General features: G+C 41.4%; 1 protein-coding gene across 3 annotated transcripts in view; it reads left to right on the plus strand.

The window, feature by feature from the left end:
• The window catches only part of LOC134651902 (protein FAM135A), a 148,906-nt gene that overhangs the window by 16,891 nt on the left and 117,090 nt on the right, over window positions 1–14,925 (plus strand). The window contains exons 2-16 of one of the 3 annotated variants that reach the window (XM_063507000.1): window positions 1,366–1,583; window positions 1,753–1,999; window positions 2,341–2,370; window positions 2,888–3,031; window positions 3,516–3,687; window positions 7,805–7,965; window positions 8,237–8,443; window positions 8,766–8,836; window positions 9,011–11,943; window positions 12,032–12,167; window positions 12,620–12,811; window positions 12,998–13,163; window positions 13,382–13,590; window positions 13,830–14,077; window positions 14,332–14,507. In XM_063507000.1, the coding sequence (XP_063363070.1) occupies window positions 1,366–1,583; window positions 1,753–1,999; window positions 2,341–2,370; window positions 2,888–3,031; window positions 3,516–3,687; window positions 7,805–7,965; window positions 8,237–8,443; window positions 8,766–8,836; window positions 9,011–11,943; window positions 12,032–12,167; window positions 12,620–12,811; window positions 12,998–13,163; window positions 13,382–13,590; window positions 13,830–14,077; window positions 14,332–14,507 (5,310 nt within the window). Of the gene's footprint in view, window positions 1–1,365; window positions 1,584–1,752; window positions 2,000–2,340; window positions 2,371–2,887; window positions 3,032–3,515; window positions 3,688–7,804; window positions 7,966–8,236; window positions 8,444–8,765; window positions 8,837–9,010; window positions 11,944–12,031; window positions 12,168–12,260; window positions 12,501–12,619; window positions 12,812–12,997; window positions 13,164–13,381; window positions 13,591–13,829; window positions 14,078–14,331; window positions 14,508–14,925 lie in introns of those variants that run through there. The other 2 variants (XM_063507001.1, XM_063507002.1) reach the window with 2 other exon arrangements.

Here is a 14,925-nt window from a genome sequence, read left to right on the forward strand (position 1 = left end):
AATTCGACCTATGCCGCTGTGGCCCAGTGGCCAAATGGCTCAGGCACCTGCCGCGATAGCAGAGGACGCTGGTTCGATTCCAGCCTGGGGCACTGGAGGCCTTGGTCACTTTTTCTTAGTATATGACATTTATTCAAGGAATTTCATTATTGTGCCATTTGGTACCTTGTACAATGACAATAGATAAGGTGCGAAATGGTACACAAATCGAATTCTTTGAGTGTCTTATAAAGTTCGGAAAACAAAGTGTTATAATTACACTTAATCTCCAATTACGATAATACTGGATATTGTGATAGGTTTATAGGTTATCTGATTATTTTCTAACTTAATTTTCAGTAAAGTACCCATGGCAATTGCCTTTTATATTACTACCCTACATAAAATCCCTACAAATATTAATACGATACAATCAAGTATGAATGTTGCTCCCGATTCTCCCGAATCGAACAAACATACATAAAATAATAAAATGTCGGTAAAATAAAAATAACAATTTTCAATTTTCGTTTATGTTTTCATATTAGACATTCTAAGCATGAAGGAAACAAGAGCTTATTAAGTAAACGTTTTCAACCCGGCTAGACCGGGCGCCGCCTGTCAGATTATGAGGTAGCGAAATTTCCAATTTCGGAAAGCGGAGGGTAGTTGCATTTCTGCAAAAATAAATTATGCACGGTGCATTTCATCGCGGCTCTTGACACGCCGCTGCACTTGATTTCCCGGGAGACTACCATCTATTAGTGGTATTTGCCGTGTTTCCTGATGCCAATCGAGGAAGCGGAATAATTGAATTGGTGCTACATTTTTGTACGAGCTTTCATTTGGATTCGGTTTTTTTGAGTAAATGTAAATGCCTCAGTGCTTGATATTTTTAGATAAGGATCACAAATAAGTTATTAACTAAATAAATAGGCTGTCAAAAGACTAGGAAATTTACCTTAATTTTCATAGGTGGATGGCGCTTTGTCCTCTTCGGATACACAAAACCTCCCCTCATTATAACTAACATACGCGACGGAGTACAAAAGAGTGCATGATTCCGGTGTATTGTATTCGACTTATTCATTGTCAGTGAATCGATAACGCTACACGGTATCTTGGTGGTCCCGATTGTTAGTAGGCAAAGCCTTTTCACGAAAAATTCCTACCGTATTAAGTAAATGAAGTAGGTAAATCAATCATAACTGCGAAAGGTTCTATAAATATTGTGTAATTAATCGAGGCATAAATGAATAAGTTATATAGGTACATCTACTTGTACTAAGTAGAATATACTGCAAATGAGCTAGACAGCTCCTCCTTGGGGAGGACTACGTCTTTTAGTATACATATTATCTCTAACCAGTATTTCCCAATTTCCAGGTTATACCAAGTCCGCGTGGGCCTTCGCGTGTCGCCGAAGATCCCAGTCCACATCGAGGCGTCGGTATCGAGCGGGAATGGGGCCGCGCGCACCGGCCGGCCCGCCGCCAACGCCAGTCTCATCGGCGGGCTGGCGGCTTCACGGGCCTTCCAGATAATGTATAGGAACGAGGAGGTCACACTGCGGGACATCGTGCATTTTAGAGCGCATTTGCTTGGTGAGTTGCCGTTATAGCACTCTTCAAACCTCGGCAAAGGCGACACGCGCACCTTTCGCTTTTCCACCAACGCCAGTCTTATGGGCGGGTTGGCAGCTTCACGGGCCTATGTCCTGTACAATAAATTCATAGTCTATCTATGCCATAAACGGAAACTTTTTCATTTCAGTTGATAGCCGCAACCTTAAAGATTCCCTGGAGCGCGCAGAATGGAGCCTCGGCGTAGAACTCTGGTGCAGCGAGGGCGCCCAGTCCAGCACACTAGCTCCTGTCTCCTGTCGAGTGCTGAAGCTGCACTTCCAACCGGCGCAAGGCCTGCACTACCACCTGCCCGTGCTGTTCGACTACTTCCATCTCTCAGCCGTTTCCATTACCATCCATACCAGCTTAGTCGCGTTGCATCAGCCTTACATCAAGTGAGTAACGAGCGCTTATTCAATTCATCAGTTCATCACCGTAAGAAACTTACTGTTTCATTTTACAAGACTTAGTAACGTAGGTGTAATAGTACATGTATCTGCATTTATACATCACATACCTAATAAGTAATTACTAAATTAGTAGTATACGAGCGTATGTGATCACCGTATTTCGTCCTATACTGTACGAGAACGTTGACAAATTGAAGCTTACAGATAATTAACATGGGTACCTGAAATCTTCATCTAGCTTCATAAGTGATTTGTATGAAGTATAGGTTCCTACTTATGGGAAAAGAAGGCTAATTTATTACCTATTTGCATGTCTGTCCATGAAGGAAAAGCATCATGCATTATGTTCAAAGCTGGTAAGATATTTTAACCATATTTCAAATTAATAGAGTCAGTGCAGTCAAGGTAATAGCAATGGCAGTTCAAATATTGGATGAAAAAATCAACAATCTACTCAATGATTATAAACCATGGCGTTAAAGCAAAAAAAGTTAAGCTCACTTTACCAAGAGAATTACCAAAATTCGCACTTACGGACAGATAGAAAGACAGCAAATTTTTTCCTTGCTGATTGCCGATCCCTAAAAAGGCAAGCCAATTTTGTAATAAGTTCAATGAAGTAACCTATTTTAACAAATTCGAATACAAAACATACGGCCGGATACGGCCCGTTTGCCTTCATCGCTGTCCTTACCTACAGGATATTTACCTACTTATTTAACTCTTAGCTTAGGTACGCTGCGACATAGGTGTTACCGACTCTAGAACTTAATTAGTTTCAAAATGAGCACAAATTCATGAAAAAAAATGGTGAAAAAGTGTTGTAAGAATACCAAATATTATTTTTTGTTAAATAATGTGTTTTCGTTTCAGTACTCCTCGATCAAGCAAACAATGGGGCAAGCTAATGAAGAATGCCGGCTCAAACTTCACCTCGTCAGGGAGCTTAGAGAACATGCTGTTTGGCTCGAGTGCCAAATGTGCCGGCGGAAATTCCAGCAAGATTGCACACGCCAGGTAAATATACTCGTAATGAGTGTTGACTGGGGAAAAATGCAGATTTTTCTCAGTGACTCGGGTATTTTTGTGTCATACTCCAAATTTTCACCAATGTGTGTGAAATTAGGTTATCTCCCACGCAGTGCACTGACTTTTTGCTGACTTAAAATGTGTTCATTATCGGTCCACTCCAGTGCTAGCTAGATTTAGTGAAAATTCTATGGTTTCCGAAGACAAAAAATACATGTAAGTAACTATGTATAGTATCATCCGCTGACATGTACGCCCCAATAACTACTTCAGTTATGAACTTTACAGTGTTAACATATTATTCGCCCATCAGACTGTCCCACTGCTGGGCAAAGACCTCTCGCCTTGATTTCCTCGACACATGGTTTAGTGCCTCCTCCGGCCAGTCTTTAGGAGGTTTAAACCGATACCTATATCTGAATATATATCCGTTTATTAGATGGATATTGAAGTCTCATTATTTTATGTCCAGACAAGTCCACGCGGAAGTGTGCGGCATTCTCCTCGGTTCCTTGGAAGGGCTCCAGAACGCGCTGACCATTTGCGGCTCCACTGGCGCCCTAATAACTCCTGAGGAGTCATCGTCCAACTCCATCGTCGGTGAAGTGGCTCAGCGGATCAAAGATCTCAGCGATATTGGCAAGGTAATTATTATTTTCTTTTTTCTTTTTCTTTCTTAATTATTATTCACTCTATTTATTTTTCATCACAAGTTAGGTTGTTTATAATATGGATATAAAAATAAAATACAAAAGCATTTACAAAAACAATACAAAAACTTATAAACATATTATAAAAAACCTAACCTAGGGCGCCGCCAGCAGCGGGGCAAGGCCCAAGCTGCCGGTGGTCAGGGCTGCAGAGAGAGGAACCGGCGGACTATCCGCGCCGTGTCCAAGATCACCGCCTTCTGCATCTGACCCTTGATCCAACCACCTAGCGAGAGTCTCTCAAGATGTTGGTCGAGACTCTTCGCTATTAGACCGTTCGCTGAAACAACTATCGGGACAATGATCGTCGAATCAACATCCCACATGGCGGTTATCTCGTGAGCCAAGTCTAGGTACTTACTAGACTTGTCCTTCTCGGCTTTCACGAGATTCTCATCATGGGGGATGGTGATGTCAACGAGCACGGCCCGGCGCTGCGATCGATCTATTATCACAATGTCAGGCTTATTGGCTACAATAGTCCTGTCAGTGATGATAGATCGATCCCAATAGAGCGTGGCACGACCATTCTCGAGAACTTGCGCAGGTGAATACTTGTAGTACGGTACTTCGCGGTCCACAAGGCCGTATAGAAGAGCAAGCTGCTGGTGAATAATCCTGGCTACGAGATTATGTCTGTGCAAGTACTCGCCGTTAGCAAGATGAGAACAACCGGAAATGATATGCCTGAGTGACTCTCCGGGACGGCGGCATGCCCGACAAATGTCAACCGTACCGTCCTTCAGGATATATTTCCGATAGTTGTTCGTCATCATTACTTCGTCCGCAATTGCACAGGCAAAACCCTCGGTTTCTCCGAAGAGGTCCCCGAATCGTAACCAGTTCACCGACGCGAGCAGGTCCACATCAGGTCCCGTGAGGGCCTTGTAGAACCGCCCGTGTAGCACCTTACTCTCCCATGCCGCCTTGCGATCCGCAGTACTTAGTACCACAGGTTTGCGCCAGTTCTCGTTTGCCAAGGAGAGCGGCGTGAGGTTCCTGTCTACTGCCACCACATCACGATGCATCCCACACTCGTTGTTAAGGAAATAATTCCTGAGATTGTACACCTCGCGGTTGTGGAGATCCTTGGCGTTTAGGAAGCCTCGGCCTCCACATTTCCGTGGGATGTACAATCTCATAACTGACGAGCGTGGGTGTAGCACGCGATGTGCGGTGAGCAGTGATCGGACCCTCCGATCCAGGGCGTCCAGCTCGGTCTGAGTCCACCTTAGTATGCCAAAGGAGTATGTGAGTAGGGGCATTACCCAGGCGTTGAAGGCGCGCACTTTGTTGCCTCCTGACAAACACCTGTTAAGGACTTTTGTGAGCCGACTGAAAAAGCGCTCCTTCACCGACCGTCTAGGTGAGGGTGGGGAGGGTCGATCCCTAGGGGACACTTGGTAAACTTCATTTTTAATCAAACCAAACGAGATACAATTTTTTGCGCTGGTAACACTCATTCATTCGTTCCTAACTTCACGTTCTGTCATGGCACTGTATCGGAAAAGTCAGTGGTTCAAAAATGACGGACGGTGAAAGATTTTCTGCGTACTATATTCAATTTTCGATAAGCTTTAACTGGATTTATTTTATAATATGAGATGGAAATTATGTTAGTGAGTGTGCTTATTTTATTTGTTGTTTATTGAAGTGATGATTAACTTGGATTACATTGATATACGCGAACACATGTTTCGAGTACGGCACGTTTTATAATCTTACTATGTATGGGGAGACTTTGTCTTTTTCTTCAGGGGAGATATGATTCCGGGATCATGTCACCCCCAAAGCGATCAAGTATACATTGTAATAAATTTACTTACAAAATGATTCATAGAACTATCATAAATATTTTCTTTTCTTTAGTAAATCATGCCGCGAAAGTACGACCAGAGAAACACTGATTTAAACTTTCAAGGTTTTTGACTCATTATTGTTTATTAAAACGGAATTTAATGGCGTATAATTCAGTTTTTAATTATACAACCGGTTCCGAAAACGGAATTATCCCCGTGGCCTTTGAAAAGACTGACTAAAGTTGACATCAACATTTTACGAACTACCCGTACTTGGTCTTTTTTATCAAGTTAAACGTTTTACACACACGGGATGTTACTCGGTCGACAAAAAACACTTATAACGATATTTGGTTTTCAACCGGCGATATTTGTTTTTATGGATGAAATGCTATTTCAATGGCTTTCCGACCTTATGTACTATAGAACCGACGGTCCATAGAAAGGATTTTAGGATTATGCAGCTCAAACACCGTCCTCGAAACGTGAGCAGTAAATTTCTAAACTTATTTATTATACTAAACAATAACGACCAGTGATGGGTAAAAAAATTAAAATTGCTGTAGGTATCTGACGCTAAAAATACCTTCATAAGAACTTTAAAAAAATTAGCTTGTTACAAGAAATTTTATGTTAATAACTTAGATTTTTGTTTTTTTTTGGTACAAAAATTGATTCCCTATTTTATGTTGTTTTATGGATAATACGATTACTTTGATTTTTAAAAGTATAAGATTATGGATTAATATGTGTTTGATATCTTCATATATTAATTTTCTGTAGATAAAGTGAATAAATTAATGTAGATACTACCCTCGAAATATGACATTACCACTTACAATCTTTTTACCAAGTGTCCCCAAATCTGGAAGACTTGATCCCTTCGGCTTAGACATCTGATTACCGGAAATACAACTTTAAAGCATGGAAGATGCAATATATATATGTTTGCTGTGTATTTTACAAATTATAGATGCATTGCTAATAGCGATCCGAGTTATATAATCAATGAGAATCTGGTATGGGGAGACATGGTAAAAATATGTTTACCATGTGTCCCAAGAACCAGGGTCACTTGACCCCCTAGGATCAAGGCTCCCGACCAGGGGTAAACAAGTCTCCCTTACATAGGGGACACATGGTAAAAGTCAACAGTATGGGTTTTCATTAAATAATGATCTAATTTATTGCACAAATCTGTTGTAATTCAAACTATTAATGAAGAGATAAATTCTGAGTCGTATGGTCTATAAAGTTTTTCAATACTACAAATAGTTAAGAAAATGTATGCTAAAAACAAAAGGGGTGATCAACCCTCCCCAGTTTCCCCTAATACCCTCGTCCTCAATACCCAACGACTGTGACATACCAAGGTATTTATAGGTTTCTGATTCAGAGATAGATCTGAAAGCCATTGTCTCAGAGAGTTGTAAATTTGTTGAATTTACAACCCTCCCCCGCTCTACATGTATAACCGCACATTTATCGACACCAAACTCCATGTTGATGGCACTACTGAAGACTTCGGTAGTTTTCAGTAGGTCCAACAAGTCTTGGTTATTTGGTGCAAATAATTTGAGGTCATCCATGTACAGAAGGTGAGAAATGACTTCACCCTCTCTCCGAAGCCGGCAACCTAGTCCTATTATTATTACTATATTATATTGTTTAATACACTAGCAGCTGAAAGCTGATGCGTGTAAGTATATCACTGCACTTGTTTTTTTTTAACGATTATTTAAAGGTCTTTAAGCCGGTTCTGTCTTCTGAATGATCTAAACTAAATAATAGAGGAAAAGGCGATACGAATACGATACCTACCTGTTAGTACGCAGTAATTCCTGTTCAATCATATTAGATTTCGTAATGAATATCAGCAAGTTATTGTTGTTAAACCTATCCGTTACTGAAACGGATCCTCGTGTAGGATATTCATTAGTACAAGATGTTGATTGATGTTTTTTACATTTCGCATTGCAACAATTATTTGTTTCAGTAAAATAACGAATATTTACAAGAACCTGTGGGACTAAGTATTAAACAATATGATGCACTTAACCTAATCCCTGACAATAACAACCGAATTCCAATAAATGAAAACTTGACTTTGTCACCCTATTGCTACGAATGAATATCTATTGTAGCTATATGGCAACCGAAGTTTGAAATTAATATGCAGTCAATTTACCGCTGTAATGAGCCAATAAATCTGTTCTCACAACCTTTGACTATTACTTTTCTCTTCCTTTCAGAAGTCGGAAGCGGGTGAAGAAGAGGAATGGGCGATGGGCGCAGCGCACGACATCGCGCGACTATGCGCGGAAGTTACGTTGCGCTGGCGCGCGTTCCTGCACCACACCTCCGACCGGCCCCACGTGCATCATGCGCTCGCCGCGCGCCACCACGCGCTACGGTAAGCGGAGATACCTGATTATATATTTACCTAATTTTATGCCGCTTACACAGACAAGCTTGGCTCGGGTATCAGATTAATAAAAAGTAAGGCTGTGTTTGTACACCAGGGTTTCTACCTTCTATTTATTGGTTCTAGTGTAAATGGCCTAAATAAATCGCGTACTTACGTACGGTTGGGCGATGAAAATTGTGTACGAAAAAAATTCGTGGTGACCTTTAATTGTCCAATAAACCGAAAACAACTAACTAATCCCATTCAACCATTCCAGCATCAAACGCTTCTCGGAATGCTTCTTCGTGCTGGACAACCCGCGGCACTCGCTGGCGGGCTGTTACGACAGCAACTACCAGTCGTACCAGAGCGTGGGTGAGGCGGCACGTCGGAGCCGCTACCTGGCGCTGTTGCCGCCATTGCCCGTGCATTGCATCGCGCTGGATGGCGATCCGCATATCATGCCCATCATTTTTGAAGACCGGTAAGTCACAGAAAGGAGATGCTCATTAGATCTAAGTTCACAAGTCTAACTTTGAATAGACTCGGTAGGGTTTTAGATCAATATGGACCATACGAAAGTGGTAATGATCATAAGAGAACCCAATTCTGGTTGTTAATATTGTTATATAGGTATATATATATATTGAAAGTTTTACACTTCTTACACTATTTGGCCGGTCTATTTGGCTGTTCAGTTATTTTACAAACCCATATTCTGACAAGTAAATACATTTCATTTCATTTCATTAATCACAACGTGAATCGCACTCGCGTGAATGAAATAATGTTATTTTCAATTACAGATACCAGGACACCGCAGAATTTGCGAGAAGACGGTCATTTTTAAATTCGAATGCTAGTAAATCTGGAAGCGGTAAGCTTTCTTTGTATATCTTATTTAAGAAGTAATCAAAAACAACGTCACCTTTGGGAATCAGACCAAGCTACTCTGATATTTTTACGAACCTATCAACCCATCATATTCAGGGATAAATAGGATATATATTTTTCATAGCATCGATATCACAATTGTGCGTTTCTATTTCAGATCCTTTTTTGTGCACAGACCCGCTAAGTGAAGACTGTGGCTGTAGTGTCTCCTCTCTGATGGATTCACGAAGGCCTTCATCCGAGGCATCTCGAGTTACGCTCACTCTCCCCAAGGCAATCATTGATGTCCTAGAACCGCAGTTCAAATCACCCAAATCTAGTAGTGCTGGTTCCAGTGTCGTACAAGCTACGCTCACCATTACCCCCCAAAAATCAACCAGTGGATCCCCTAAGAGGAACTTAGTCAAACAAGCTGTGCTCGAAATCAATAAAACACCCAAAGTAGAAATTACTGGACGTAATAGATACATCGTGCAGAATAATCAAATAAGCGAGATCCAACTACCGCCTAACAACGCTTTTGCCTCTTGTCCCATTCAACAGGGACAACAAATGTCGAGATACTCCGCTTCCACTCTTTTGGATGTAACCAAAAATAACCACACATCCCGACAAGGGAAAGATCCGAATGACATAAACGAGGTATTCCATCAGAAACATGAAATCACCAGTGGCGTCAGTACACTCCCCGCTAGACATAGCAAGTCACTAGATCAGCTGAGAGTCGCACAAATGACACCACTTAATAATTCGCAACAAATGCTTGCGAAAAACGTACGAAATAACTCCAATACCTCAGTAAACTATCCTCCCAAACCGTATCTACCGCCACATCAAATCAAACCTACCACTTTACCTCGTAGCGTCACCACCACTGCTTATCCCACCAGCACCACAACCAGATGTGGATCCAAAGGTGACGACTATAGGAGAAACATAAGCGAATTCAGAGAAAAGTACAAAAACCCATTTAATCCTAATATACAACCACCTCACGGAATGAACAATGAAGTATTTCATAACGTAGGATATAAGTACGACGGTCGAACGAATCCTAACCAAGTGTACGGTTATACTTTCGGTAATCAGGGTACTCCGCAAGTGAATAATATAATTCGTAATCCTTTAGAATTCCAAAGAGGCTACAGTGTAAATTTACCCCGTCCTATGTTGCCTCCACGTAATTCTTATCCACCGGTTAGTGGAAAAAATCAAGTGACTGATCAGACTAGCTTAGTTTCTAACAAACATGTTCATAGGTCTAACTCTACTCATGTATTTCATCAAAATATGGAGAACCCGCAAATTGATATCGAAGCGGCTAGGAATCAACTGCGACACGAATTGAACTATTACCTGCAAAAAGGCGACTGGAGCTACGATTTTAATACCGGTAGTTTAATTCAGAATTACCAGAAGAAATCGAGCAAAAGTAGTGATGATAGTGGATTTGTAATGACATTAGACAGAAGCAGTGACGGAACTTCAAAATCGACTTACTCGAAAACCCCACCCTCAACACCACATTCGACAATGCCATCTGTGAGGCATAAGAAGAGTCGGTCTAAAGAATCAAAACTGAATCATGGCACGAAAGAAAACTCAAAAGTTAATTCAAGTCGAGATTCTTTGAACAGCCACCATTCTATTAGATCAAGGGACAGTGCTAAGTCAGACCGACAGTGTAAATCGGATCGTAGCACGCCTAAGTCTGATCGAGGAACGCCACGGTCTGGTAAAGCGACTCCTAAATCAGGGGCCATTACTCCCAGATCTGGTTTGACAACTCCAAAATCAGGACGACAAACACCCAAATCCGGTATAGCTACGCCAAAAAGTGGGAGATCTAGTGGAAAACCAGAAAAACGTTCGAAACATAAACCTTCCGAGAAGATGACCCAACTAATGTCTGAAGCCGCGTCATCTTCCAGCAGCGATAGTATACCGTTTGAGCTAAGAAGACTGGAATCGTCAGCAAGTGTACCCTACAGTTTAGATCATGGTCCAGAACTTTTGCGTCACTGCAGAAGTGCTGCTTCTGTATTGGATGAGCCTAATATTAATAATACGTTTGGATCTGAATCGTTACCGAATTTAGCACCACCTCCAGCATTCGAATCACCGCCACTTGATATCGCCGACAAAGACTTTAAAATATTACCACCTGAAAACTTTTCTAATAAAGAACAAAAGAGAAGCAGAAGCAATTCTACTTCAAGCTTAAGTGAACAGAGCGGATGGGTATCTAGTGGGCGTAGTTCTGGACCTTCGACTCCAGATAACGCTAGTTGTCAATTAAACCAAAATTACCCTCCTCCTGTGAGTTCAACTGGATCTAAGGTTTCCAATGATGAAGTTGATTGTAGGAAAGTTGAAGGTGAAACTATCAGCGACTTCAAAAGAACAGTCCTTAACGGTGATCAACTTAGAGAAAGACTTTTAAAATTAGCTGTTAAAGTAGCACAGGCTAATCCAAATGAAAAAATTGAATGCTGTGATAAAGAAGTGTGTGAAGAATGCACAATTTGTAGTGACTCTATATGCACGGATAGCCAATGCGAATATAACAAGCTTATGCATAGTAATGGAATAGACGCTGGTTGTAACTCAGACACGTGTACGGCCAGCTGTTTTCAGCAAATGCCGGCTAACATGGGTAAAATTAACCAAAGACATAATTCATTTAGTGCTATTCAAGGAAAATCTTACAATTGCACGCCTAAAACATCTAATGAAGGGATGGTAAAGAAATCTCAAACAATCAGTGACAACTTACATCCATATTTACGAAAGGAGATATCGCCAAAGTTGTCGCAGGAACCAGTGAAGTCAACTCCACAAGTGAAAAAAGTATTAAAAGACCGAATTGAATACACTGAAAAATTGATAGCGGCCGAAATTAGAAGTCTCACAGTTGATCGTAATTGCAAAAGCCACAATAAATCAAACGGGGCGGCTGCAGTACAGAAATATCATAACAGAGCGAGGTCTGAAATTGATCTCGCCCATTTTCAGGCTGAAAATGATTACGAGCATTTACCCCCACCCCAGCAGTTCAGAGATGCCCCACCCCCTCCTGACGAATTTAGGGTAAGGCCAATCATAGTATTTGCAACACATAATTAAAAATTTGAGTAATGAATACATTGACCTCAAATTAATATCAATATGTTTTCAGGACCCACCGACAACCAAGTCTCCGAAATTAAGCAGACAGAGCAGCAAATCCTCTACTCCTTCTAAAACACCTCGAAAACAATCACTCCAGCCCTCAACCCTCGAATTAGATAATCCACTATACCACGTCTGTGAAGGTATTATTGTAATTATAAATATTTCTGTAAATATGTACGTTTGTGTATTTCGTGTGCTTCTGCTACTAACTAATCTTTTCGGCTTCGCATCAGGTATTAGAGAGCGCCGAAAACTTAGACCTCTGCAATCGGTCACCTCAAATGGTACTACTTCGGGTGGCACACTGAATAAAAGCCAGAGTACTGGCGAATTAGCCTCTAGGAACGATAATGGAAATAAAGGTACGCTTTATTGCACTAACACTATAAAATTTAGCTTTCAAGCAGCGCTGCCTGCTTTTCATGTCAAAACATAGATCATCACTTTAATGCACAAAAATTGTTGCACCTAAGGAGTAAATGTATGATGTAGAGTAAACAATAAAATAAATCCTTATAACTTTAAAGGGCACCTGTTTTTATTACCTTTCTTGCTTTCTCTGCCTTTTTATTATCTCCGAATTTTAATTCAGAACAACGGGAGAGCAACTTCGTCAGCATTTTCGGATTGGCCGAGTCAGAGCGCCTATTCGTGAAGTGCAGAGAAGAGTTTAGACAAAGCGTGAAGTACCCAGGTGCTATCTACTCTGACTACACGTTGCCCGTGGAGGGCTCTCTGCCATATTTTCATATCAGTGACGAATACAGGATGTTTAATCCAGAAGGTAAACTTGTCAAAATCCATTTTATACTTAAGTTTTTAAAATTTTATTTAGTGCTTTTGACTTGGTCCATGATAAAGAGCGTAACGCCAAGTAACTGCAAGTTTTTTGTAACTTTAATCCCATGTTGGATTGGCTTTGCTTTTTTTTTCAACTCTTGCGGATTGATACATGTTTGTTACATTTCAGGGCTGCATTTAATTATCTGCGTGCATGGCCTAGATGGTAACGCAGCAGACCTACGCTTAGTGAAGACATACCTAGAGTTAGGTTTACCTGGAGCTAGATTAGACTTCCTTATGTCGGAGCGTAATCAAGGAGATACCTTCTCTGATTTTGACACCATGACCGACAGGTAATGTCCTTAGCGTTTTGAATTCTTTTGTAACCTCTTTATTATCGCTTCTAATCTTCAAAGTAATACTACTTTTCCTGTGTGGCTGGCATATAATGCATTTCAGATCTGTTCTTCGATGACAGTAGCTGATTCTTCAACTTGCAAGTTTCCTGAAAAATCTTGATGTACTTAAATATTATTGAGACTGCATCTTTAACTAAAAATTTCCTTTCCAGGCTTGTTCAAGAAATTATTACACACATACAAAACTCTAACGAGCCAGCTCGAATAAGCTTCGTAGGCCACTCTCTGGGCACAATTATCATCAGGTCCGCGCTGGCGAGGCCGCAAATGAAACCATTTCTTGGCAAGCTACATACTTTCTTGTCTTTGAGCGGACCTCATCTTGGAACGCTGTACAATTCCAGTGGATTAGTCAATGCAGGTAAGATATTATTTCAGTTACAGATATGGATGTCTACAGTATGAACTTGTATTTCTATAAAAAATAGTAATAAGGTAAAACTCGTGAAAGTTATTAGGCACTTCTCAAATTTTGCATTAATGTACCTACCGCTGACATTCCTCACCTTTACATTCCAGCGGATATATCACATGATCACAATACAAAAACAGCCGCCGCATTCTTTATAATTTAATATGTATTTTATTTTTTCTTTCCAGGCATGTGGTTCATGCAAAAATGGAAGAAGTCCGGCTCCCTCCTCCAACTATCACTACGTGACGCGTCCGACCCGCGGCGCTCGTTCCTCTACCGTCTGAGCGAGCGCAGTCAGTTGCATCAGTTCAAGCACATTCTACTCTGCGGATCGGGGCAGGACCGTTATGTGCCTCTGCATTCAGCTCGGCTTGAGCTTTGTAAGGCGGCGGCGAAGGATACCTCGTTGTTGGGGCAAGCTTATAGAGAAATGGTAATATAATTTTTTCACTCCTTGAGGATCATAAACTTTCTTTACCGGCTCAGCAGGCGTAGTCAGCAACAACAAGCATATCAGGTCAATCCTGACACTGCTGGTTCCCAGCCTTCTCTCACAAGAGGGTTGAGGCCATTGCTCCTTCGCTATGCCAATCTGTACCCGATGCCATTGTTCCAACAAAATAATTCAATCATTGTGCATTGTAATACAATTATTAAATTGATTATACTTTCTTGTTCAATCCCCAGGTACACAACATGGTATCTCCACTAGCCTCGCGTGCGTCCTCCGTGTCCGTGGTCCGATACGACGTACAACACGCACTACCCCACACCGCTAGCGCACTGGTCGGCCGAGCGGCACACATCGCTGCCCTCGACTCTGATCTATTCATCGAGAAGTTCTTACTCGTCTCTGCTATGAAGTACTTCCGATAGATAAGTTACGAGAAGCCGGCCATGCCCCCTTTTTTATGGAATGTCGAGAAACGGACCACCGACACGACATGCAACACGCATTGCCGCACCCCGCAAGCGCACTAGTCGACCGACTCTGATCACATCATTGAGAAGTTCCTGCTGGTTTCAGCTATTAAGTACTCCCGATAGATAAGTTAGGCACACTGCCAGTGCACTAGTCGGCGGAGCGGCACACATTGCTGCCCTCGACTCTGATCTCTTCATTGAAAAGTTCCTGCTGGTGTCTGCTATGAAGTGCTTTCGATAAATACGTTAAGCACTGTACCGGATTAGCAAATAAGCAAATTAAGTAGTTGCTTAGAGCACCACGTTTAGGCAGGTAGGAGCAAAACTTACATTACAAGGCATAAAGACTATTTGAAA

The sequence above is a fragment of the Cydia amplana genome, chromosome 11, assembly GCF_948474715.1.
Source record: "Cydia amplana chromosome 11, ilCydAmpl1.1, whole genome shotgun sequence".
Taxonomy (NCBI): Eukaryota; Metazoa; Arthropoda; class Insecta; order Lepidoptera; family Tortricidae; genus Cydia; species Cydia amplana.